At 42.2% G+C, this 27333-nt stretch overlaps 1 protein-coding gene across 1 annotated transcript; it reads right to left on the reverse strand.

The window, feature by feature from the left end:
• foxo1a (forkhead box O1 a) lies at positions 1-26398 on the reverse strand. The gene is made up of 3 exons (XM_069161197.1): positions 25393-26398; positions 4689-4880; positions 1-4169 (listed from the first exon to the last, which is right to left on the reverse strand). The coding sequence occupies exons 1-3, from the start codon at positions 26038-26040 to the stop codon at positions 2940-2942; spliced, it is 2070 nt and encodes a 689-aa protein (XP_069017298.1). The 5' UTR covers positions 26041-26398; the 3' UTR covers positions 1-2939.
• Between the last annotated feature and the right edge of the window lie 935 nt (positions 26399-27333).

A 27333-nucleotide genomic window follows, 5' to 3' on the forward strand; every position in this document is an offset into this window, starting at 1 on the left:
TTTTACACAGAAGTACATTTATTCAGGTCTTACAACATTAATATTTAACATGTTACATATTCTTATTGATTGCAAATCACAAAGCACTATTCCAATTTATTCTTCTATACCTGTATAAATATAAAGGTAAGGTAAATGTAACAGATTTTTATTTTAAAATATGTAATGGGAACTCTTCCTCTTGTTAAGAGTAGCCCTTTTAATTTAAAATGTAAGTAAAAGTACAATATCTAAATTGGTCCAGGATCTGCATATTGAGCAGGACTGCTCTGATGACTAAATATTGTTTTTCTTTTTAAAAATGCAATATATCTGTACATTTTCTTAGTAATTTGCTTTTTGTTGCTATTTTCTAAAAACTGTAGCTGGATACAATAAAAACAACATTGTCAGTTTACAAAAGCTTAGCGTATCAATCACTGCATCATCTATTTTCTAAATAAACTTCATTTTTTCCCATATAACTATCTGGAACATAGAGCTTTGACAACAACAACACCATAACATATCACAGCGCTATGTTACAATAAAACGTCTCTGTTAAAAGTTTAAGGAAAAAGAAAATATAACAATAGCAACATAAAATTAAGGAATACAATGCATAGATTCAATCATTTAAAAATGTAGAGATATAATTTACTTAGTACAGCTCCTTAACTTTTAGAGTGAACCTACATGGATTCATTACAGTTTATCCTGACTTGAGTGACCGGCACGAATATATATAGTTCTGAACACATCACATGATAAAAATGCTAAATATATCACTTTGACTTCAAAGGCAAATTTGGCTATAGTACACTATGACATGTTGGGCTAAGAAAAGGCCATCCCTGGCAACAAAGCCAAACAGCAGCTTTTTTTTTAGCGGCTCCTCTGACTTTTAAAATGTAAAGAATTCCATTTTACTTTAGCTCCCTTGTCTTTCTTATAATCTGTCAGTGGCGTCCAATCATTTGCCATTACTGGTCTGAAGTATGCAAGTTTTCATTTTAACCAAAATAACCGAGTTCATTAATTCGACCTTTCATCGGTAGTTAGGCGTGAACAACTTGAATAAAAACCTGCATACTCAGAGTCCTTGACAGCATGGGATCACCACCTGCTGATGTTGTCTCTGAATAAATCCTACAATAAACATCAATGTCAAATTGTCAGCTGACAGTTTTACTTTATCTCTAAGTCGCTTTGTCCTACAGACCCCAAACAAGTCGACTTCATGAGAAGCAGTCATGTTTACAGACATGCTCTTCACAAAGGTTGCCACAGTGTTTGTACACTATTTTTGACTCTGCATAATACGTCACTAAAAGGCAGAAAGGTCTGTTGTTAGTACAGCAATAAGTGGGGAAAAGCAAGTCCGAAAATGCAAATATACAAGCTAAGATAAAATCAGATACTTAAGACTTAGTGGTGCTTCTCAGGGGAAACTTAAAATAATAATTAAAATAGACTTGTTATTACAAAGATAATTGGCACTATCAAGTCACGTTACCATTATATCAAATATTGAACATATTCATAGATAGAGGTAGGAAGGGCAGTTAGAAAGCTGTAAGGCTGTAAGGCCCAGTGACAGCATTAGAGGGCTTTTTTTTTTGGACAAAAATGAATCATACTGTGCTAAACCTTTAGCAACAAAGAAGAAAAATACAACAACAAAAAAAAAATCAAACTAAACAGGGCACAGGCTGTGATGACAATCTCAGCAGGTCTTACTCAGCCTTGGTGTGTAAATTCACCATCATCATTGAGAATGACTTTTATCCAAACTGCTTTGACCTCGTAACATTCACAGCACCGAAGAGTGCTCAGGAAACAATAACAACTGACAGTCACTTATTTCTTCTTGACCTCGACAAAAAAATGAAAGCAGGAAACTGAAAATAAAGATTATTTTCTTCAAGACTGCTGGATTTGAGTATCTTCTGGACCAAAGTCATTTACGATAAAAAAATAAAATAAAAAAAAACCCTTCAAGCCTGCAGTCAGGATCTACTTTGTTAGGCACAATCAATAGGCCCCTGTGGTATTAAGGTTCAGAGTGACGAATAACTCGGAACAATTCTGATGTCTAAGTGCAGGTTTTGCACCAGCATAAATCTATATTAACCCCAAATAACTTATTTTTCAAATATATACTAAATCTAGTAAACATCTACTACATCATTTTAATATACATTCTTAATGTATGTACAAGAAATCAGAAATTGTATTTATCATTTTACAGCCTGATTGATCTCAACAGATCTGTCCACGCAACGTGTGTTTTGAAGAGTCTGATCCAGTTTTCTCTGCGAACTCATTTCTGCTGCCTCAATTTTTGCTTCCATCTTGTAAACACTATTTACAATCTTTAAAAATACATAATGTACATACAGGCAATAAGTAAGTTATTATGTAACATCGCCCGATTTAAAAAAAAAAAAAAAAAATCCCTCAACTTTTATTATGTCAGTGCACAAAACCATGAGCCAGGTTACTTCATAATTCTTCCGTTGCTGGGATCACTTATCCTTACTTGTGCACTCAAAATGCTAGATTGATGACACGGTAAACAGCATTGTAAGAGTTTGTGCATGTCTATATATTGGGCTGCTGCTAAGATGAAGTTGGCAGTGTCACTTGCAAAAATCAGAGGTGTGTTTCAGTTTGGCTCTTGTGTTAAGGCAAAAATGTTTGGCACTTAGTTTGTACAGGCTATTTGATATTTCCCCCAAAAAACATCCTGATTTCATCTTCGGGGGCTCTGATGATAATTTATCCTCTGCCAATCACGACCTGCCTCTGAACGTTTATGGGACAGAGACTGTAGATGATGTTGGGATGAGAAATAAATGTATCTGCAGATACATTTTTAGTTTGAAATGAGTTCTGATTGTGTCTTTTACCAAACAGCAACAACTTGATTCAATAGAACTTTTTTTGCATTACAGTTTCTACCCTGACACCCAGCTGTGTGTGGTGCTCTTCACGCCATGCGGGAAACCTTGTTGGGTCACTACTGGCTCAAAGTTGAAGTCCAGTGAATCCCCGTCCATCAGAGTTTCATTGAGGACCGTCTCCATGTCAAAATCAAACTTCTCGAAGGACATGTCATCCAGGTCACTGGGCAGTTTCTCTGGGTGTGAGGCTGCTGACAGGCCCGGTCGACCGTATCCGTTGGTGTTGAGAGGACAGAAGCCGACAGGCATGCCCCCCCCGCTGAGGTGGCCAGAGAGGCCGTAAGGCATCTGCATTGGGCTTTTGGCTGTAGGCAAACGTGCGGTGCCCCCGCTGTAGCTCAGGGACATGAGCAAGCGGCCGTTCATAGCTGGTGAAGTGGCCGGGGCTTGGCTGTGCACATTGTGAGGGTGAGGGTGAGTGTGAGGGTGAGGGTGAGGGTGAGGGTGAGGGTGAGGGTGAGAGAGAGCATGCGGGTGACCGTTCCCTACTCCCATGAGTTTGGCTGCATGCTGGCTGCTGCTGTACGGCGGCAGCATGCAGCCTCCGCTGGACTGAGACACCACAGTGTCCACTGATGGCATGAGCTCTCCATGCTGGTCTGCATCTGACGTCAGCAGGTCCTTCAGAAGCCCTGCGGTGCAGCTGTACTGGCCCATGTTGGGCCCAAAGCTGGGCTTACTCTCCGAGAGTGCCTGCAGTGGCATGGATGACAGGGCGTTCATTCCTGCTTGGCCGTACACACATTTGTGGTACTCCTGCTGGGACTGCGAGGCCATGCTCGGGGAGCTGTAAGCAGGGTAGCCGGGGCTTGGCTGCATCATCGGAGAAGGGGAGGACTGAGAGGAGCCAGGGGTGGTCGCCCCTCCTCCCACCTGAGAGTTGTTGGGCGAGAGCAAGTTCAGGTTGTCCAGGAGGTTCTCCATGACATTCTCAGAACTGTGTCCCAGAGAGCCCGTCATCTCTGTGAGACTGGGCAGCGTGGCTGTCATCTTGGCCCCAGGGGCTCCCGAGTAGCCCATATGCACGTCCGACTCTCCGAGGTCGTCCTCAGGCATGAAGGGGGAGAGGCGGCCGCTCAGCGTGCTGGCGTTGGAGCTGGTCCGAGGCCTGAAGCTGTTCCACGCATCATAGTCGTCGTTGCTGTGGGAGTTGGGGCTGCCAGGCCACTTGGAGTAGGAGCCTGGGCTGTCTGCACCTCCGTCAGGGCCGCCCTGCAGAGACAGCTGTGGGGAGACAGGGAGACTCTCAGTGTAACAACAGTACCGTCCGTGGCAGAGACCGTCGCTTTAACGTCCTAATTTAATGTCCTTTGGGCAGAAACCATTGGAAATAAAAGATACGGCTGCGTGATACTAACAAAATACCCCAAAATATTCTTGCCAAATACCCGTGATGTGATCCTGACAATTACTATGCAGATGATGTTTACAGACAGGGAGAAACAATTCAAGTTCTTTCAGCTCTGACATGTTCAATCTCCAAAATCCATCATGATTTAGTCTTTATAACATGATATTATTTCATTTCAATTGTATTTAGAAAGCGCCAAATCATAACCTATGCCATCTGAAGGCCCTTTAGAACCTTAGAGTAGTTATATGAATTATGTTGGTACGGTATGTCAGTCAGCTTTTAGCACACACAGTGAGTAATAATCCATCAAAACACTATTCAAATTTGATTCTTTAGAATGAAAAACATCTCTGAGCCTAACACCACAGATGGATCATTGACTGATTTACCTTTTTCTTGGCCGCTCTTCCTCTGCTCTTGGTGAACTTGCTGTTGTTGTCCATGGAGGCTGCCCTGCGTCGCGGAGACTTGCCGCTCTTCCCGCCCTCCGGGTTCAACATCCACCACGAGCTCTTCCCCGTCCCCTCATTCTGGACGCGAACAAAGCGGCTGTGCAGGGACAGGTTGTGTCTGATGGAGTTCTGTTGAAGAGGGAGAAAGAGAAAAGCTGGGTGAGGAGGAGACAAACAGAGAGATTTGTGTTTGCTCTTTCCCCAAAACACCTCGGCTCTGCTTTATCATGCAAGTGCAAATCCACTCGTACAGGTGGCTCTCTTCAAAAACACGCACGACTTGACAGCCGACTTACAAAGAGAAAGGGGAGTTTTAAGGTCACTCAACAATATAATGCCATTTGCCATTCAAAACACATGCGCCCAAGCACACACGGACAATGGATGTCAGTAAGTTTATTCCATGAGCAATACATCCTGAGCAGAGCCAGGATTACACTCTAAATATACTGTACATGTAGGCTTTCCTTCATAAAAACAAGGGGGCCTATTGTAAAACACCATTATACCAACAGTCACATTCCACCTCACTACGTGTCTTGTCTAAACCAGCACAAAATCAAAGGGAGGAAACACACTAACCTTTCCTCCTTCCAGACACATTAATGCCGCGCTCTAGCGTTGCTTAGTGACACCACCAGTGGAAAAACTAATTTTTGTGCAGGAAGCTTGGTGAAGCGTTATGAAAACAGGGCAAACAAAAGAGCGAGAATATTGGGCAAATGTCTGCTGAGCAAACCACCAAACACGAGACATCATTCCTCTCCTGCTTCACTGTAAGTGCTACTGTACTGGTACACTTGGCTTACTCAACTGTTCAGACTTCAATTGTTTTGCAGCCTGTCATGATTTAAAAACTCTACATCAGCCCAAACCGTTGTTGAAATGACCATTTACCCTGAGAAAATAATTAACACTCTGGCTCTGTATCATTTAGCGTCCGGGTTTTAACATGAAGTAATGAGCCTTGTCCAGACATTACTGTGCGAGCGTAAAGCTTGTTGTTTTGGAAGAAAAGCTGGAACTCCTGGCACACACACACACACACACACACACACACACACACACACACACACACACACACACACACAGCTTAGCGTGCATAGTGGCTAACGTCATCAAGCCTGTTCCTGCAGTGAGTCACCACTGCTCGCTTCACATCTGGTTCAGTCTGCTCTCTGCTCGCTTTTCACCTCTTCTTGTCATCCTGCACTCTGAAATCTGGTCCCAGTCGACCCTAAATCACACTAATCTTCATTGATAATGAACTTCTTAACAAAGTAAAAAAGGATTTTCCTTCGTCAACAAAATGTCAGAAAACAGCAACAAACACTCTTCATATTATTCCAAAGCTCAAGAGGATGACGTTTTCAAATTGCGATATCTCAGAAACAACTCGAGAAAAAAGGTTCAAGTTTGTTACAAATGTTCAAGTGCAAGTTCAAGGAAGGACAGATTCTATATTGATGAACAAAAGTCATGGTGACATGGTGTCTGTTCCAGTTTTTGAAGTCATTTCTTCACATTTAGCCTAAACTTTCACTTGGAATCAAGACGGAACTGATTAGTGTTGCTGGTCAAAGTTCAAGGTCACTGTGGTCTCACTATTGTTCCAACTGTGCATCCCATTCTTGTGTATGAAATATCTTAGGAATTTACTTGGGACTGGAGAATGAACTGGCAACGTTTTGTTGGTCAAAGTTCAAAGTTATTGACACCTCACGTTTGTAAAATTATTGTAAATCCCAAACCTCAGAAATGCCTTTAGGGAACACCTACGAATGTGGCACAAATGTTTACTTTAACTCAAGGATGAAATGATTACATTTTGGTAGTCAACGGTCAAGGTCACCGCTACCTCATGTCCATCCAATTCTTGTGAATATGATGCCATAACTCATAACTCGGAAGGGGGGAGGGGGGATTGTGAACGCCACTTTGCCTTCAGGTTAATACTGAAACAGAGAATCCAATCTTGGGTGTCCACTGTGAGACTGGTGATTGTACAGATCTTTGCTGTCGGGTTGAAGAAGTTGTGTGAATTTGTGGCTTCTTTGCAGCAACATCAGCAACATAAATAATTGAATCATTGTCTATTGGTAATCTCTACAATTTTGTGTTTTTGGCCAAGCAAGTGAACACAAGATTACTTTCAAGTCTTCACTACATACATATAATATGAGTCGGGACAAACATGGTCAACTGACACGTGACGAGGTGGCGGTCGCATACAACCAAGACACGGTACTTCAATCTTAAAAAGAGGGGTGGTTTCAGTCACTATTATGTGGCAGGCTTTTAAAACATGCCATCCCAGTATTTACCACAATTCAAATTTATAGGATATTTTAATATACCTCACCTCAGCTGTTAAATCCCAACATCTTTCAAACTCAACTCCAGTTTGTAACATACTTTCTCTTAAAAATGTTAAATTCTGAAACCCAAGCTGAGATAATCTTCATGACGTTACTGTGACATCATCACAGTTATTTTCTCAAAGTCGCTACTGTTTTCACAAGCTAAATATGACCCCTCCTCACATGTGAACAGGCCCCCCTGTGTAAAATTGGTGATGTTTTCCTTTCATCAAATTACAAAATTGTTGTTGACAATTTTTCAAACAATAACTGATGAAGTGAATAATCTGCTGGAAAAAAACAAAACGTTACTTCGTTCCTTTTCAGCCATCACACCATCTTTTATTGTCCTGTCTCTCATTTTTCTTCAACATCTCTGGTTCTACTCCTTACTTTTCCTTTGCTGCTTCTCTTTACTTTCCCCACTGGAGGACCTCAGCCTCTCGGGCACACGAGGGCCCGTACGAACACTGGTCCTTTACAAATGAATGCAATTACCTCTGAATCAAATGATCTCACTGACTCAGCCAATGGTCTCAGGCTATTTGCATGGTCTGAGGTATGTGACAGCCCTATCCTGATTAGCCTAGCAAATGCTTTTCTCCCCCTCCTCTTCCTCGTCCTGCACATCAGTAGCTATGACAAAAGGGCGAGGAGTAAAGTCTGGTCACGAGCCTCTCCTTCCCATGACTGGTCAGAGTGCTGCTGATTTCAGCTGTGCTTCAATAAGGAATGACTGCAATGTGTGCACAGCCGCCGGGATGTCCTGTTACAGCTCTATATCATCCTGATGACAGGAAGAGGAATCTCACAGCTAAAGTCTCTACTTTGGAGACTCTGGTTTCTATATCGGCTTATGTCACATTGAAAAACACAGGGTGTGATGATCGGGAACATTTTAAAAACAGTTTAAAAACACTGATGCAAGAGACAGAGTACAAGTGAAGGGTCATAAAAAGTGCTCTGATGGGAAATACCAGGACTCGGCAGAACTCGGTGTGCCGTGTGGGGAGTGTGGGTTGGGGTTGAGGGTGTCTGCTGGGGCCAATGGAAAAGCCTCGTCTCCCACTGTGTGTGCATGTGTGTGTGTGTGTGTGTGAGAGAGAGAGAGAGAGAGAGAGAGAGAGAGAGAGAGAGAGAGAGAGAGACTGTCAGTTTATGTTTTTAGTGGAATGGCAGCACGACAAACAGCAGCACAGTGTGGTTTTGATTTTACAGCTCACTCCACTGCAGCCAGTGATAGAGTGGTTTGAAAACACACAATATTGGAGATGAACGTATGTACGCGAGACGTCCACTAAGAGACAAAGACACATGTATGAAAGAGCAGCGCTTTGAGGCATCGAGAACTGTTTTTTTTTTTTTTTTTTTTTTTTTTTTTATAGATTATTACAAGTAAGAGTCTGTTTGTATTGGGTCCTGAAACCGTACGTATGTGACACGGATTTATCTCTGGCTGCAGTGCACAGGAATCTAAACAATCCAGCTAATCACAGTTTGCAAAGTTAAATTATAATCACAGCCAACTTGTTAGTATCTCTGAGGAAACAGTAAAGAAATCACAATCAACATTCCTCAGCAAGGTTACGAAACCCACAATTTCACACAACTAAACTCTGATTAGTGTCGCCGGAGGACGTTCCTATCTTTTGCTACATAAAAATACTCAGTCGCGTCTCAAAAGAGTTTTTTTGCCAACAAAAAAAAAACGCAACAGAACGACAAAGAAAGTTTTGGACACAAAGAAGAAAAGATTACACTGCAAATAATGTAAACACATTAAAAGTTTCTTGCAATTAATACATGGTTATTAGGCATGGAAATCTTTGTTTGCGCTGAGGAATGTAATCATAATAAATAAACAGGCAGTAACCTGACATGTATCTCTGAAAGCTCGCTCATGATAACAACAAGACTTCTCTCTGTTGTTCCTGAGCCCACGGTGAGGAGCTCCAGCAACTCCATTCAGAACATAGCGGTACTGGCAAAACACAAGGAAGTGACCACATGAAAGAGGCCGGTGACAGGAAACAGAGCTGACTTCCTGTCTCACAGGAAACATGGCGGTCGGTAAGCAGAGAAAAAGGCATGGAATGCAAAGCCGCAGACTCGTGAGCAAAGTGGACACCACAAATACCCCCCGCCCCCCTCCCACACACACACCACATCATACCGCACTGTCAAAAAAAGTTTATGTTTAGCAACGGGCACGAATGACTTTTGTCACACAACATTCATTTAAAGAAAGTAATTTGGCGTGTGACAACAGAAACTGAATTACATGACTGGATGCGGCATGACTCAACAAAATCCTTGTTCCGACTTCCAGGCCAAATCGGGGTTTTTTGTTGTCATATCCATCCAGATTGATTTTTGAAAGTCTGGACGGCAAAAAAAAAATTACATTCAATGATCTTTTTGGTTGTGGTTGGAAATGTGAATCGAATCAGATTTCTATAGATGCGTCTCAGTCTGACGTTATGCCGACTCAGATCGAATTTATTGCAACACTTGCAATGCATCACGTAATGATGTTCAGAGTGAGGAGAATCTACGCCACCACTAGCAGAGCGCTATCAGAGAGTGTCGATGTTGGCGCTTTGGAGTCGGTTCACGGACAGAAGCTGAAATCAAATGTCTGCTTCCACGACCGTCCCAGCAGCTTCTGTGTTGTAGCTGCATGTATAATGTAGCACAGCAACCCATAGGTTGTTCATGTCCAGACAAACCAAATCCGATCTGCTCACTCACGAATAACAGTGCGAACAGTCTGACCTAAAGATCTGATTTGAAAAACAAATCTTTGCCTGCAGTCTGAACATAGGCAGAGTAGCTGTAGTATAGACATGTGGGTGGTGCGAGCGTGCGAGAGCAGGAGAATGTGTTTTGAGTGTCGGCTGTTTAAGAAATAGAGAGGGAGGGGTTGTGTGTGACAGAGTGTGCTTGGATCATTAAAGAGCACACTGTGTGGATTTAACCTCCCTCACTGGCAGCACTACTGAAAGGCCGCACTGTTCATCGCCCTCTCCTTACTTCTCTCTTTCTCTTTACTTCTCATCTCCTCTCCCTCTCCACTCGTCTTGCCTCACCTCCACCCCTATCCTTTCATCTCCTCTCTGTCTATTCTCTCCTCCTTTTGAGTACTTTTTCTGCTTTCATCTCTTCATCTTGTTGTCATTCTTGCCCTCCGTTATCCTCTCCACGTCTTTCCTTCCTTGCCCTCTCCTTATTTCTCACTTCATTTTCTCTCTTGTGTACCATGCTCCTGCAGAAAACTGGAGACAGTGGTTCAGACAGATGATGGCACACTGACCGAAGTGCAGACACTTGCAGAGCAGCTCAAATGTCAACTTGTCTCATGAAAAAATCCCCACAAGAGTGCAACACCACCTACATGCACTCCTGCTTTGAATCTACTGAAGCCACAAGTGAAACCTCAGCTGCAAAGCCCATACAGCTACAGGTATACAGTGCAGCAGGTCTGAGCTCAACCGTCAGCAGTTATATATTCATACATGTACCAGAGATAAGGAACACATGAAAGTGAAGAATGTGGTTACCCTGCACTATTTCTACTGAACTCATTAGAAAAACGGTGCTGTCTTGAACAGGCACATTCACCTTTTGTTACACAGCCTTAACAGTGGGTGTGTTCTCACGCTGTAACTAGCTATTTTCTGTGTAATGTCTGCAGGTGAGATGGGGACAACCTATAGGGCATGTGCACCGTTCCTAACCGCCTAAATAAATAGCCCTGATGCGGCAGCTTGGTCACGTCTGGAGGTTTGTGCCGAGTCTGGCTGAGTTAGAGCAGTGTGCTTAAGACAGAAAACGTGTAAACCTGCTATTAGCGTAAGACCAGCTCAGCATGTCTGCCCACTAAACAACAGCATCGGCCCTGAGCACACAGCTCCAGGTGAGATGGCAGGACAGACAACTAACACTCACCGGGATCACTAAATCATCAAAAGACACTTTTCCAGTAGTTTCTCCCCTCTGTGTCAGATGTATCCGATGATCCAGAGGCCGGTCTGACATTAAAGAGCTTTTTGGTGCAGAGAGAAATGTAGCAAAAACAATAGTCAATTGAGACAAGAGCAAATGAGTTGAATGGAAAATATCTGCAGCTAAATTTGAGCTTGATTTTATAAATCCTGGGATTTGGTTGTCGGCGTAACAGTTTACATGCGGTACTGGTTTTATGGGAAATAAAAAGAAACAAGGCTGAGCAAAGGCTGGGCGATAAAACAATGTAGAGAATTCTCACAAAAAGAAAATTCATTAATAATGATGATAAACTGATGATAAATGTTTTCCTCTGTGTGGTTCAGCTCTCAGCTTCACAAACGCCAGGCACTTGTCAGGCAACAGTTGCAGGGTCATGCAGCTGAGACATGTCGGGCCAAAACCAGAAAAAAAGAAAACACACGTCGCAGAAAATGTAAAAGTCAGACTTAGACATACGTGCAAAACAAGGAAATGTTAGTAAAGAGTGCTCACACAACCTCAGTGCTCTGCAAATAATTTGGATTTCTAAAGCTGGATAAACTGCAGGGTGAAATTTTCTGCGATGTGCGGGGGGGGGGGGGGGGGGGGGGGGGGGGGGGGGGCTGTGGCGATTCGGATGAGAAACACAAAACATTTTACACTGTTTGAAAAGGTGAGGTTACCGTCCCACTGGGTACACTGAGAGCCTAAATCTATGGCCCCACGCTGCTACCACTAGCATCAGCAGTCAAGCTCGCCAAAAAGCCTCTCAGCAGTCACTTATGCCTTTCTTTTCAGTCATTACTCAGTCCGTGACAGGAAACAGCACTGCAGCTCTTTGTCTTGTTTTAGAGTTTATATGTCACAATTTTTTAATTTATATGTCTTTATTTAGCACATGTGACACGTAAAGGTCAGAGTGCTGCTTGTTTAAAAGCGTTGTGACTGTTGCGGTGTGGATGTTAGACAAGATGTTTGCCGACATTGATTGAAAAGCAAATAGTGGTAATAAATGTGTATTATAATAAATCTACATCAATATGAAAATAAATCGTGACAATATTTTTGGCCCTACGCTCAGCGACATAAAATGAATCTCACACATTCACAAAGCCATCTGAACAGACGGTGATGACTTCATACGTTTGCAGTTTAATATGTTATTATCAGCACCAATATTGAACAGACCAGTGAAAATCACTGACCTATTTACTAAAGTCAATACAGCGATGATCATAAAAAGCAGTGGAAATAAAAAAAAAAGTAGAACAGAGGAAATGTCAGCCTCGGTCGGTCTGTATTATTAACATCCTCAGTGTAAAAAATATAGTCTGGAGAAAAGGAAATGATTGTTGTCATTAAGGTTGCATGGCAGCGAGCAGCATGGCACAGCACCTCAGGGTAGGGAAAGCATAAACGTGTCACTGTTAGCAGTGATATAAAAAGAAATCTGTTTTTCCACAATTTCTGTTTTAAAAAAAGTAGATTATAAATGGAAACTGACCCTCGGATATGGCTGTAGCCAGAAATAGCTTGTTTCTTCATCCTGCCCCCTTCTTCGTCTTCTATTCCTCCCTTGTCCTTTTCACTGGCTCTTCTGGGACATGTACACTACTTGACACAGCTTATCGCACACGTGCTGCAGGAAAAAGGGTCCCTTTCTCACCTGTTGACGTCAACATCCAATAAATCAATTTGGCAAAGAGAGGGGAGAGCGGAGGCCCGGACACAGAGCCCTCAGTGTAGAGCTCCTTAAATTCACTTTAGAATCCTATGAGCCCAAGTAGCAGTGTATGACTTCTAGGAAGGTTCCTCGTCAAAATGGTCATTGTCAGATGAGTTATATGACCATCATAAAGTGGAGATGGAAAGGCAGAAAATGCAAGTCATGCAGGAGCAAATCTGTCTGCAAATGTAATTACAGACGGCCTCTTGGCAGGATCGCCTTTTCACAATCCTTCGTGAGCAATCTTACTGCAACCAACTAACCCTACCCCCTAAACACACGCAGCTGAACTCGGAAGCCTGAGTGGATGCTGATGAAGCCGAAGATTGATCGGCCTCACAGACGCTACATACAAATGATAAATAGTCGGTGAGAATCAGCAAAGACACTGAAACTCCAGGATTTTTCATCACCATGTGAGACGAGTGGCGAGTGAGACGAGTGGCAGAGAGGCTATTAGTGAACTTCCTGCTGCATTGTATCCGCACAGGAAGAGCTGGCCGGTCCTGATACAGATCCCACTGATGCCTCTGGTTTCTATGCAAAATGAGACCCTGGTAGGTGCAGAGCAAGGAACCAGCAGAAGAAAACAGTGGGTTCAAGAGCCACAACTTCCTAATCAAAACTCTGTAGTCTGACCGGGCAAAACAAGAGGAAAAAGGAAAGAGTGGGACCTTGTCCAGGTAGGCTTTTCCAGCAGGATTACAATAGTGGATAAAACTCCTACTGCACATCTTAGAAGCAGTTCCCCACTCCAGATTTGCCCTCATTATGGAACTCAACAAACAGAACTTGAGAGAATAATAAATCATCTGCCATTTCCTCTAGTGTCGCCAGGTCTGACATTTGGACAAATGACTGCAAAGAAAACTTGGCGTAAGAAGCAAGTGACTGGCCATACATTCAAACTTGAAACTATACAGTATAATCAAGAAGTTAAACAGTCCAAAAGGCAGTTCATTTGGAAAAAGTTAGCCCACGTTTTTGCAGTCATTAGAAATAAACCTTCAGGGTTTTGCTGCAACTTGTTTTATTTCATCAGGCCAGTAGGATAGAAAAGGATGACAGAATGGCAAATAATAATCCAGGGGAGCTGTTGTCATGGTAATGTAAAAGGTAGTTGAATGACTGCTTCTCTTCTCAAGATGTTGATATCAAGGATTTATTTTCCCCACAAGCAAAAATTCAACATTATAAAACATCTTAAAAGTATAAATTAAATATGAATGTTGGCTGCATCGTTGAGACACTTGAATGATTCACATTACTTATTGTATTTGTTTTTCCGGACAGAAAATTGATTGTTTACGATAATTACTTTGAAAATAATGTCCCGTGCAGCATGCTAAAAGCATTGGGCGCTCTGGGTTTACATGTTGTGCTTGTTTTTTTCCTGACTCAGACTTTGGCTGCACGCGGCTCATGTGTATAGACAGGGACCGGGTTGTGCTGGCTAAGCTTACCATGCTAAAATATGTGCATGTGCTGCTATGCGCAACACAATGCGAGTCTGTCAATGCACAGAGCTGTGTCTGTGGAGTGGGGATATTTTTTGCCTCTGATCGGCACAGCCACTGGGCTGGGCTGCTGCCTGCTCCGCCTGGATAAAGATGCAGTGTGTGGACCACTGCTGGGTGCCTGTGTGACGGCCTCCGTCCGTGGAAGAGTGACGCACCGATGGAGGTGGGGGAGTGTTTTGGGGTTATATTTATGTGCTTGTTACCCCAGTTCAAATGGACAAACACAAGACATCCCAGTGTGGTTTTTATGGTCGTTGCAACCATATATCTATTCAATTAGAGGGTTGAGAGGATTTGTCATTGGTACACTTTTTTGTTTTGTTCAACGACGTTGAAATAAATAATTACATTTCTGAAATGGCTCGGAGAGATATATACCTATAGTTCACTATATGAGTTTATGAGATTCAGCTATATGTGACAGAAAGAGCAAAGTTGCTAAAGCTCTAACATCAGTAGAAAAGCTGAGACAAACAACCCCCACCCCATCTGAATGCTAACTGTTCCCAAAAGGGAAATTCTACAGCACCATAGCAGTTCCCGTTGAACACCACGAAGGTCACCAAAATGAAAGTAGATCACTTGGAGGATGGTACTTGACAGAGTGCAAAAGCGGGCATATTGTCAACACTGCTACTAAATGGACGATAGTATATATATATAAAATATAAAATATTTTGTGAAGTCATAGATCTCCGTGACGTGGCTTTTAAAGCGGTCTTTTCTTTGTTAAGGAAATTGTATTGTACAAGACTGAATGAAAAACTGGCAACAATTACTCATCAGCAAAAACGATCTTAGTTTTACACTTTTGATGTCAGTTCCTGATGGTTTTCGTTCTCCTTTGACAACATCCATTAAGCAGGAAGTACAACACCTTTACACTTACCTGTTTTCCACTTCTAAAATTAGCATAAGTCATGGAACAAAAAACACAAATGAAGCCTTATGAGATGCAGAGGATAAAACGTGCATAAAACACGTGTAAATCGAGCAGAAGGAGCACTGCAACTTTAATCAATCGGCCAAGTGTTTTAACAGAAACTGATAACTGGACTACATTTTTTATGGTTATCACAAAAAGATAATGTTCATGTTTCAAAATGCAAAAAGAATTGTGTTTAACATAAAAAAAAAATATCTCGGCTTACCACTTATATATAGTTGTTTTTCTTGATTATCACTTGTGTCCTTGTTATTTAACCTTGTTGGTCTTGCACCACTGTCATTGGAGGACACAGTATGCGACTACGCTCAAGAAAAGTGTCATGAGGACAGCTGCCCAAAAAATATCCTTGAAAAGGATCTGAAAGAGACTTTTGTGGATATTTTGTTATCTCTATGGATAAAAAGTTAAAGCAATGATATCAGTATAAAAAGCTTATTGGTCATGGCGAGGGCTCACATTTTTGTGAGGGCCAGTAGACAGCAAGTGTGACATTAAACCAACCATGACCCAGACTTGGCATCTCTGTCAGTCAGCTGGCATGAGTGCAGGTCAGGACAGGAAGTGTACAAGGGTAAGTCTCACGTCAGCATTTTACTTACTCCATAAAATATTATTAAAATGATTTGTCCAGTGTGAATCTCAATGTGAGAATTTAGCAGAATTAAAATGTTAATCTGAAGAGGGGATAAACAACAACACTCATTCACTTCCCAGCTCTGAATGGAGCAGAGGAAGAATGACGAAAAATGAAGGAAACACAGGAAGAGGAAGAAGCTGCTGAATCTGCTCAGTGTTGCTTCCTCTGCTGATTACATCACCACTGTATACCTTGTGTTGCTTTCAAAGCACCAACTTCCTGTCAGTCCGGGCGGTGAAATTTGCATTGCATAAAAAGGAAGATGTGCAGGTTGAAGAAGACAAAGAAAACAGTATCTAGAAAATAAATGATTTACACAATTACTGCAGCCAACTGCATGTACTGACAGAAAATGTATCGATCAGAAATCACTTTTACTGAGATCATAGCGTTTCTACAGTTAGATAGAGAAATGCTGAATTGCATCAGACAGATACAATCTTAACGACGGTGTTAAAGCTCAAATATGAGTGTAGAACAATACAAATTGCAAAAATGGCACCATGGTCAAAGAAGCCAAAGAAGTAAAAGTTTTCTTTTGGGCATGCAACTTTTTCTGTCTCTCCCTTTTGCTAATGAAATAACAACAAAATATATTATCCAAATGATGATGTCCTTAATAAACAATGATAATGCTTCTGGATTGGTTACAAAACCCAGTGTTGTAAACAGAAATATTTTTTACAATGTAATCTTTCTTGCCAATTACTACAACTAGAAACTGAATGAATCACAGAGAGAAAATGAGCCCAGTTGTGGTTCCATCAAATAAGCCTGACTGGCACAGATGTATTCCCTACAATCCAATGCAAGAACCGCGAAAGGTGATTCACACTGGAAAAGTAGAGGTACTACTCGCAGACTGCACTACATTTACCCTCTAAAACATTAGTGTGTTTATCGAGGAGGGAACCCGACGCACTCTCAGGAAAACCTTTTTCTTTAGTCTGTCTCAAATACCTGTTAGGGTGATAAAATAACATCCCAAACCTACTTTTGAAATAGCTTTTTGTCTATGTATTTTGTAATAGTAAATGTCAAGTGAAACCCAACTGCTGCTGGTAACCTCTCCTTTTTAAAAAATGATCTAAACACTACGTCAGCCAAGAACGTTGCTATACAAGACAATAGTACCGCAATGTTGCAACACCAATACACACCTAAAGTGAACCCCCCTGAGGGCGGTTCGGTTACGCTGTTATGCATTCTGGCCTTGAAACAAACCATCAGTTCTCGTGACAGCAGAAGCGGGAAAACCTGCACAGTCATAACAGCATTTCTGATTTAAGTGTGGATTTAAATTTCCACCAACGCCAGCCAGCTCCAGAGCTCCAGTGAGCGTTCATGTATGTGATAGACGACCTGAATGAGTGTGTGATGGTGTGATAATGCCGGGCCAGTCTGACAGGCACCGTGCATAATCGCTTTAGGGCAGGAATTGCACAACAATGTGGGTCTGGGTAATGCCTGTGGTTTGGGGCCCTCAGCAGTGAGCCATCACATAAAAGTGTTGCTCTGCTCACTCCTTGTGTGTCTGCAGCCAGTTCACACACACACACACACACACACACACACACACACACACACACACACACACACACAAGCTATGAGAAATTGATGGGACGCCACATATTTCCAAAGTGAAGAAGTGCTAGGGGCTTTCACTTCTCACTTCAATGGTAAAATGGTTTAAAATCCTTACAACAGTTCCTCTTTCTCACACCATTAAACAATGCTGAGGTCTTCCTGTTAACCCCAGTGGAGATTTGTATAATTGTTCGGACTAATGAGAAGTTGTGATAGCATACAGAGCAACGGCATATTCTATGATACAGACTGCCATGGCTGGGAGAAACCCACTGCCAAAACAAATGGTCACGTGCTCTCCTCCCAGAGAGACAAAACATTCTGACTCATCCTAAATGACTGTTTACTTGAACCTGGATTTCAACTCCATATTTTGAACTCTTAGCGTAAAGCAAAACCTGCGTGGGCACTACTCCTGTGTCTTGTTGAATCAGGCTCCACTCCCTGCTGGTATCATTTTGTATACCACTCACGTTAAGGGTGCAGTTACTGGACGCTACACTCAGTGAACGATATGTCTGCTGGGCTACAGCCAGAAAAAGTACTGTCAAAACAAACCTCTGGCAGGAGCGCCGTGTGATGCCAGTGTCTGAGGTCGGTGGAAACACCCCAAGCACACATTTGACATGATTTGTTTGAATTTTCAACATGAAAGTGGCACTTTACGGGATTTTCCAGTGTCCTTCCTAGGGAGATAACGACTCCTGTAGCACCGGCTATGTGACTCAGAATGAAAATATTCTGTGTAGTCAGCGATTGTTCCTCAGTTCTGGAAATTTACTGTTTTAATAGATCATGCTCCAGACAAAATAAATCAAATATGGTTTAATAAGAGCATTATAAAAACATGTTGAAATACAATTGGAGAAAATAACAGATAAATAGAAATTAGATATCTCATCTGGGGGGGAAATCTTGAGTTTTAGTGAAATGTTTTATCAATCAAAATTGATCCAATAAGGGAAGATTCATATTCAACGGCGGAGACCAAATGTTCTTATGAGAAGCTCTGAAACAAATTACACAATATTTCGAACAAACACAAGATGTAATAAGACAGGATTTTCTCCCTCAGTTTCTCATTAAAAGCATGTCAACCCTTTGTACATCCAATGTGATCGTTTTGTCTGTGGGGCAACAGAAATCTTAATTATTGTCCCTTTTAAGTAAAACTTATTTGTAGGTCAGCGTGTTTTGGGGACATCGGAGTAAAGAAAACCATAATGTCTGTAATATAAACTGGAAAGCGGAGTGGTAAACATAATCAGAACTTTTTTAAGTAAGAAGTACAAACTGTCAAGCCCTCTTTGACTCAGACACAACTGCCAAAAGAAGCGCCACATGGGATTGATTGCTGATATTCATTTGAGGTTAAAGTGATATGACTTCACAGAAACAGAATGTCTGGACCCATAAATAAAACACACGTGTACCACACACAGACGTAAACATTCAAACACCATTTGAGCGCCCTTACTGCACCACACTGACCTGCTTTCCTGCCTATTTATTATTTCAATCTGTTGGGACTTTAATATTATCCCAACATTTTTCTTGGCAAGAGAGAAGGAATGAATGAAAGACAGTGGAAAGGAATATCAACTTAAATGCCGGGGCTGAGAGGTAAAAAAAAAGAAAAAAGAAAAGATAAGTGGAGCAGGACAGAAGGAAAACATGGCGTTGTGAAATAATCTGTGGGGACACTAGTTTCAAACTGTTGCTCAATCACATCAGTGTGGATGAGCAGTTACATCACATCATCTGCGTCAGACTTTTATACCATGCTTCACCACACACACCTAAACAAGTAGTCCAATAAGCTGTTAATCAGAGAATTTTGATCATCGAAATAGACAAACTTTTGCTGGTTCTTCTCCATCGTTAATAAGAAATTACAAAAAAATGTAATCCTCTTTAGATTTTAAACTTAATAATGTCACCGTTACTTTGAGAGTTTGATGGGCATTTCCATTCTTTTGCAACATAGCGCAGACTCACGAGTTTCTTAGTTAATGGAAATTACAATATTGATGGACAATGGAAATAATCATTACAGCGGACAGAGCAGATTAAAGTGTAACAAGTAGTAATCATCAATACTCGCAGCTACTTTTTAACACCCCCCGCTGTGGTGATTCAGCACTTCAAAGCACTAAGTGTTACAACAAGTGAAGGGGAAAAGGCAGTTGTAAGGAGATACTGGATTAAAATCAGATGGGGAGAAAAGGAAAGGCAGAATACCATGCCACAATAAAAAAAAAAAAAAAAGATATAAAAGCCTGTGCTGGAATGTTCCCGGTGTTGGCCCGTCAGTCTGTCTGCCATCGTGTCTGTGCATCTGCCAGCAGCAGGGCTTCAATTATGAGGCCCAGGTTATGTGCATATGCACGCACACACACGCACACACACACACACACACACACACGCACACGCACGCACACACGCGCACACACACACACACACACACACGCAACACACGAGACTAGCGTCCCACATATCTCTAACACAGTGGCTCACAGTTCCGCTGACTAACCAGTGGCACCAGACTTTGGCCTGCGGCTCCCTGATTCCAGTAAATGTCTTGTTATGCAACTCCTAACAAGTGTCACCCAGACTGAACTTAGAGTATTCTGGGTCTCTGCTGTGCTCTCTCTCTCTCTCTCTCTCTCTCTCTCTCTACTTTATCTCTTAATTTCTCTCTGAAGACAGTTAGCTCTTTTGGCTTTGGCTACTGGGGGAGGGGGGGAGGGGGGGGTCCACTAACCCTTCAAAAGACCCAGTGTGGCCCGCTTTGTGCTGATGCAGAAAACCAGGAATGGAGAGGCAGGCAGCATAGGCAGGAAATGGGGAGGAGGGTGAGGAGAGCTCCTTCAGCGCTTTGCTTAAGAAACACAGCTGCCCCTCATGTCTTGGGGCAATGCCAAGGTTGGAGTCCTCGACTGCCTTCGGAGGGTGTGTGTGTGTGTGTGTGTGTGTGTGTGTGTGTGTGTGTGTGTGTGTGTGTATACATGTGTTTTGAACCACTAGAAACAGGAGGACTGCTGTTTTACCCAGCTCTCTGTCCTCCTAATACACATTCAGACCCAGAGAAACAAACAGTCCGAGGCTGGTGATAAAGTTCAAATAGCTTTGAGCATATTCAGGATTAGAATGCCTTAATTCTTAAATTCTTTATTTCTTTAAGACATAATCCCAGGGTTCATGGGGAATACATTTAAGATAACACACAGCAATTAGATGCACCACTGCTTCCTCACTCAACAACAATCGGTTGCAAACGTTAAACTAAAATTGAAAAGTATCATATGACTCTAAATTGAACCTAATTACCAATCAATTACACTTGAAACGAGTTACCTTAAATGTGATGTTTAAGTAGAATTCTGCAACATACTGTATGCTGCAAGCCAACAGAAATCTAGTCTGCGGGTGAGATTTTTCTGCACCACTGACACCGATGTGGCAGTTTAAGTTTGTTGGCTGCTTTTGAGTTTTGAGCAAGGTTTCCTCAGGTCTAATCATGACGATCGTGATAATACGATCTCAACCATATTATATCAATATTATTTAAAATCCTGCTGTAGTTCAAGTCTGTTCTAATCTTGAAGGTTACTCAGTATATATTTTGGTCAAAGTGTAAAAAAATAGTTTGTTGTGTTGAGGTTTCAATAAAAAGTGCTAACAGCAGATGAATTGTTCTCGTTTTTCTTAAACATGCAAATGTCAATATGAATATCAGCCTCAAAAATCTTGTATCGGTCGGGTTCATGGGGTTTCAGATTCTTGACACTTCTGTGACAAACATGGCCACAGAATACGTTATCATGGTGGTTAAAGAAAAGGAAAAGTGAAGTGTTAATGTTGGACTCATTATTTTGTCAACACAAGTCAATTAAAAGAACACAAATCGCATCCCGAACCTCATTCCCCAGCTAGGCCCTGGGATCTATGACTTGGTTATCCCCAGCTGCTACACAACCTGTCTGAGCCTCTCCTCGCTGCGATACTCCCAGTTTTTGTAAGACTAAGAGAGACTGGGGTCAGTAGGTGCATTTACATGGTAATGTCCCCCGTGTCGCTTGCTGTACAATTGGCTCGGACCTGCGTGTTTATCTGCTCCGGCACAGTTTGTTTGGAGATCCATGGGAGTGTTTACCAGCGTAGGCCGAGGAATTTCAGGTCAAGAGAGCATCGTGTACAGAGGAAACCTACGACCGAATTGATCTCGATACTGACATCAAAGCGTACCTGAAACATGCAGCTCCATCAGCTGAGAGCAAATATTTATCCTGGTCTGACATAGATATAGTAGAGAAATACATATAATAGAACAGATTTTTGGCAGGTATGCAAGTACTGCATTAATGCGTGTGTGCTGCATAACATTTTATGAAGTGAAATGGTTCTTTTTTTTTTCTTTTTTTTTTACAGCAGACAGACTTCTGGGGAACAGGACATATTAGAAATAAAAACCAGCTCTGCAGAGAGTTTTGGTGAGACATCATTTGTGCCATCTGTTCTCCTTCCTGTTGGATGGCATTCTGTGCCAGGGCCAGTGTCCAGTCCACTCTGAGAGCTTCATCAAGCTGGTCCCACCTGGCACAACTGTCCTCAAAATTCACACTGTCACAGACGGCCTGAGAAGTGTGGAGGCTGCCATGACTCAGTTCAGGCACGACTGACTGTGGAGGATCGGCAGCACTGGGGAACCAGCTCGGCCTCAAACATTTACAGAGCAGACAGCCTTAATCATACATTGATGAAAACTGCGAGTGCTTCAGCCAGCTCACTTTCGGGGAGCAACGTCTGTTCAGAGAAATCAGTCATGGACGACTCATCCTTAAAAAGTTCAGAAAGAATGAACCAAAAGTGAATTACAACTAATATTACAAGGTGTTGAGCAGTCACTGTTTCCTCCAAAACAAAGCTTTCGTGGTGTGTCTTCAGTGAGTGAGATCTGCTGTACGTCCTACAGCACAAAAGAAGCCATCAAAACTTCAGCCAACAAATTAGTCAACCTGTGAATCATGCAGCCTGTCGTTATTTTGCGTTTCATTTCAGGCTCTCTTAAAGGCTCTCCGAGTCCAGATTTAAAGTTAGGTTTGTTTGAGGGCTTTTGTTTGAATGTCTGAACTCATTTGGTAAAGCTAAAGTCTTCAGAACGAGGTCTGCGATACAATTTACATATTTTTTCATTTCCAGTTAGTCATTTCACTCTAGTCGAGAAAGAATATAAAAAGGCCTTCAAATTATTTTACAGACAAAGAAATACATTTGTATTTTGCCACATTTAAATGGATAAATAAAGAAATGGATACACTCAAGGAGTTAAATGATGAGAAATGAATACGACTGTCTGAAAATATTGTTTCCATTAAAAGGCATCAATAAAACAATTAGATGCATGACTCACCACAAACATTACATTTTACATCATCTTTATCAAAGAGGCCGTTTATCTTCAGCTCTCGCCTTATAAGTGAGCTTGCTTGGAAGAGACAATGTGCGATGGCCCCCCTGTGTGGAACCGATGGGAGCTCTATGAATAACTCCCCTCGCAGCAGTGAATGGCACTTTGCTTTCCCACAGTATTACTCAGTTTACACCCCCAACGTGACATGATAAGCAGCGAGCCCAGGCGGTGGCTGAGCGCCCCTCTCCAAGCCGCCAATCACACAAAAACTGTTAAATGGCTGGAAGAACGGTGAGAAACTTCAGTTTATTTAGTTGTAACGAGGACACAAAGACATCCTCAGTCTTTGTCACTGTGACTCTGCTGCATGCTTTACAAAACGTAAATGATCTACCATTGTAGGTAATGATGCTGGAGACAAATAACTCAGTCACTTGTCTTCATCACGCTCTGCTTTAACTTCCAAATTACAGTGTGACGGGAGAGAAAGTGCAGACCACAGGTGTGTTTCATCGTCACTGGGGTGCTAATAGTACAGCTAAAACTCATGGAGCCAAACTGAGAAATCAACTCTCTTAGCAGAAATGTTTGTTATAAACTCAAGGCGACTAACACGCTGCAGGTGTTTGTGTTTTGAGGTGTCACATTACAACAGATTGCTTGAAAATGAAAGCATCCTTTCACAATTTTCTTTAGTTGATGAACCGGATATATTTTGGATGAATGGCATTCAATGCTCTTGCTAAAAAAAATACAAAAAAATGAATAGAGGGCAAATTCTTGTTCAAGCTTATAATTAGGTCCATAACAGGGACACACACACACACACCTAGACATTACGCTCAAAGCATTTTATTTTGAAAGCATCTTGACTACAAATCCTAACAAACCCACAAACCTTAGAGTGTGAGTATGAATGAAGGGGAGGGATTGCTTTTAGGACCAATCCCACTTGGACAATATCACCACCCTGGCAACATGTCCTGTACATACTTTGTTTACTGTGTGTATTCCACTACACCAATGGGAGTTTTCCGTTCATATTTATTTTAACTTGACGGGACTTTCATCTGACAGCTCAGCATGAGCTCAAACAGATGAATATGGAACAGTGTTTCAGAAAACTGCACCATTTGTGGTCTTTAAAAAATTATATACATATAAAAAAAAAGAAGCACAGGGGAGGGGGGAGTGGGAACGACAACAAAAAAACACTTCACAACTGCTTTACATTTCATCAGCAACCCAGACAACCTATAACAGCGGGAAGCTGTAATAAATCTCTTACTGTGTGGCTACGGGCTCAATATGATTTCCTGCTGGGAAAGTAGACTGTCATTAATTTATTGTCTGAAACTATGTGTCTCCAAAGGGAGGTTCACGCCCTTCAGTGTTCAGTGGGAGGGCCTGTCACACTGCATGAGAAAATTTGAAGTCCCCTCTTGTGTAATGTTTTGGACAGTCTCTAGGACACATGGACGCCTCTGTGGTATCTTCTTTCGACACGGATATATAAATAACACTTCAGGCAAACACTCTAAAATGGAAAACTGGGATTTAGCCTTAAAATCAGAAGGCATTTTTTTTTTTTTTTTAACAAAGAACAAGGAGACGACAGCTGCTTCAATTATTGTCAGAACTCACAGCTGAATAGTAAATTGAGAGAACGAAAGAAGGCAAAGCAAAAAAAAAAAACCACAAAAAAAAAAAGTCAGGAGACTCATCATACTGAAGGAGTCAGATGACTGCTCAGTGTGATGGTAGCAATTGGTCAGTTTACTAAATTGCCATGAAGTAGATGAATAACAATGAAGGTGATGACATGGCTTCACGTGACCATGAACTGTAGCAAAGGATGAACAACTGAACAGGCTCTCAACTCTTCACACATGCTCTTCTGTCAATGTAGAAACATTTGAAATAAGAAATAAGCACGAAGTGCAAATATTAGCACAAGTCCCTCAAATGCTGTTCCAGCGCTAAAACAGGGAATGATGATAGATGATGGAGATAAGGAAAAAAAAAATCAACTAGAATAAACACCCGTGACCAAAAGGCTTTTTTTATAGTCATAATAAACTGGCTTTTAAACACGACACACAAGCCAGAAATCCCTGGAGGGATATTACAGTGATACCACAGGAGACAAAAACAAAGCATAAAACACAATGAAGTAACTGTCAACCCACCGTTAAGTATACAACCACAGACACTCCAAAACTCCTCTCTGAATAACTTTGTCCTACAGGACCTGGAACATGCAACTGCAACTCAAACATACATCCACCACATAGGCTACACACACACACGCACGCACGCACGCACGCACGCACACACACACACACACACACACACACACACACACACACACACACACACACACACACACACACACACACACACTACTGTAACATACCTTATCACCAGGAGAAAAGTACCAAAAGAGAGAGAAAACAACGTACCTTCCAGCCTGCAGAGCTGTTGCTGTCTCCTTTGTCCTTGAAATAAGGCACACTCTTCACCATCCAGTCATAAATCTGAGATAGAGTAAGTCGGTTCTCAGGAGAACTTTCGATAGCTTTGGTTATGAGGTCTGCATATGACATATTCCCCCATGCGTTACGCCGGGAGGAGCTGCTTTTCCTCTGGGCAGCGGCAGCAGCAGCGGCCGCGGCCGCCGAGGACGAAGAGCCAACCGGGTTGGAGAGCAGAGGCACCTGCTGCTGCTGCTGCTGCTGCTGCTGCTGGTGGTGATGATGCGGGAGTTGCGGGTTCGAGTGCTGCTGATGTTGCTGCTGCTGCTGCTGCTGCTGCTGCTGCGGAGGTTGCTGGTGAATGCAGTTCTCCTGACACTGGAAATCAGTGCAGAGGATAACGGGCTTCTGCTCCGTGAAGTCCTCGGTCTCCTCCAGCAGACTCAGGTTGTTGATGAAGTCGGTGTTGCTGGCGGGCTCCTGCTTTACGGAGGGCACCGGTGAGGACGTGTTGGAGTCGCCCGGGTTGATGAACTCCGGCCGGGGCAAGGGCCATGTGCACGACCGGGGCCGCGACAGGGGCTCAAAATCCGGGTCGATATCCACCAGGTGTGGCTGCTGGGCCGCTTCCGCCATGATCGAAAGGTAACTGAGAGAAGTGTTACAATGTCATGTAAATGTGGCGAACCTGTCGCCCCACACAAAGAAGCAACTTCGCCTTGGAAATGTGAGCGAACACAAGAGAAATCTGTCCGGCAAAACGGAGCTCCGCCAGGGCGCAAGAGTCTACACAGAAAGTTACATCCCAAACCGGTAAAAGTCTGTATCAACAACGATTAAAAAAAAAAAAAGAAAAAAAAAAAAAGTATATTTGTAAAAATGCCCTTCAAGAGAAATAAAGTTGAGAGAGAGTGCTAACCCGCGGGTTTGTTTTGTTATCCAGTCGTAGTGACGTTCCGTCTGCGTCTCGTCCAGCCTGTTGACTCTGTGTTGTGCAGCATGTCAGGACTTACTGGAAGTATCATAGTCAGCAGACACCGCCCACATTTGACTGACAGCCGAGAAGCACCAATGAATGGCATCGAAAGAGTTCCTGAAAAAAAAAGGGCCATTGTTTTTATTCTGAGTGAAGACCAAAGATTGCATTTTTCTCTGTTCACTGTTTCTCTCTCTTTATTTCATTATTCAATGTATGTCGTTATTTTTCTTACATTACGTTAAGAGCTTTGCTATATCCATTACTTTCCCTTATATATTTTGCTGTTATTATTCAGGGTTATATTATTGTAGGTTTTGCAATTGTTGGGCTTGCATGGGCAAACGACATGTTTCATGTATTTATATGATGAAAAGATGTAAACGCAACCCCTGAAGCAACAGTAATTGTTGCCTGTGCAAACGTTTAGGCACGCTCTACTTGTAAAGTCAGAACTTCAGTCTCTCCTTAGGCTTTAATCGGCTCTTTCACAACTTTAAGGCAGGCCAACGATTGTCATTGGGAATTATTAGTGGATGAAAAATTCAATGATGATAAATGTATCATCATTGCATTTTCTGACTAACATTGTGATAGCACTCAACAAAGTTCGATTCCTCAAAGCAGCGGCCTGAGGATCTGAAAATGAAGCTGATCAAAGCCAACAAAGCAGGGGAAATCTACAAAAAGCTTGTCAGCTTGTCCACCATATGACTGGAAAAGCTAGGAGGGTTTAGGAGTGATGGTGGACTGATTCACAAACAGACATTCAATGAAACCTTACCTACAACATCTTGATCACCCATAATACTTTAAATAAAATTCAAATTGAGCTGGTTGGCCACAAAAGGCAAATGTTGGAGATATAAGGAGCAGCACTTGATGTAAAGAACACCTCGCCGACTGGAATTCTTCTTTGGCGTTGCAGTCATGTGGCACAGAAAACATTCATG

This window comes from Embiotoca jacksoni, unplaced genomic scaffold (assembly GCF_022577435.1).
Source record: "Embiotoca jacksoni isolate LCO1_2020_lvr unplaced genomic scaffold, fEmbJac1.0.p SCAF_28, whole genome shotgun sequence".
NCBI lineage: Eukaryota > Metazoa > Chordata > Actinopteri > Embiotocidae > Embiotoca > Embiotoca jacksoni.

Excerpts from the sequence above, each read along its gene's own strand:
- foxo1a (XM_069161197.1), bottom strand. The coding sequence starts at position 26,040 with ATGGCGGAAGCGGCCCAGCAGCCACACCTGGTGGATATCGACCCGGAT. Across the intron at positions 4,881-25,392 it reads ACAGCTCTGCAGGCTGGAAG|AACTCCATCAGACACAACCT; the intron begins GTACGTTGTTTT and ends CCTCTTCAACAG. Across the intron at positions 4,170-4,688 it reads GAAGAGCGGCCAAGAAAAAG|CTGTCTCTGCAGGGCGGCCC; the intron begins GTAAATCAGTCA and ends GTCTCCCCACAG.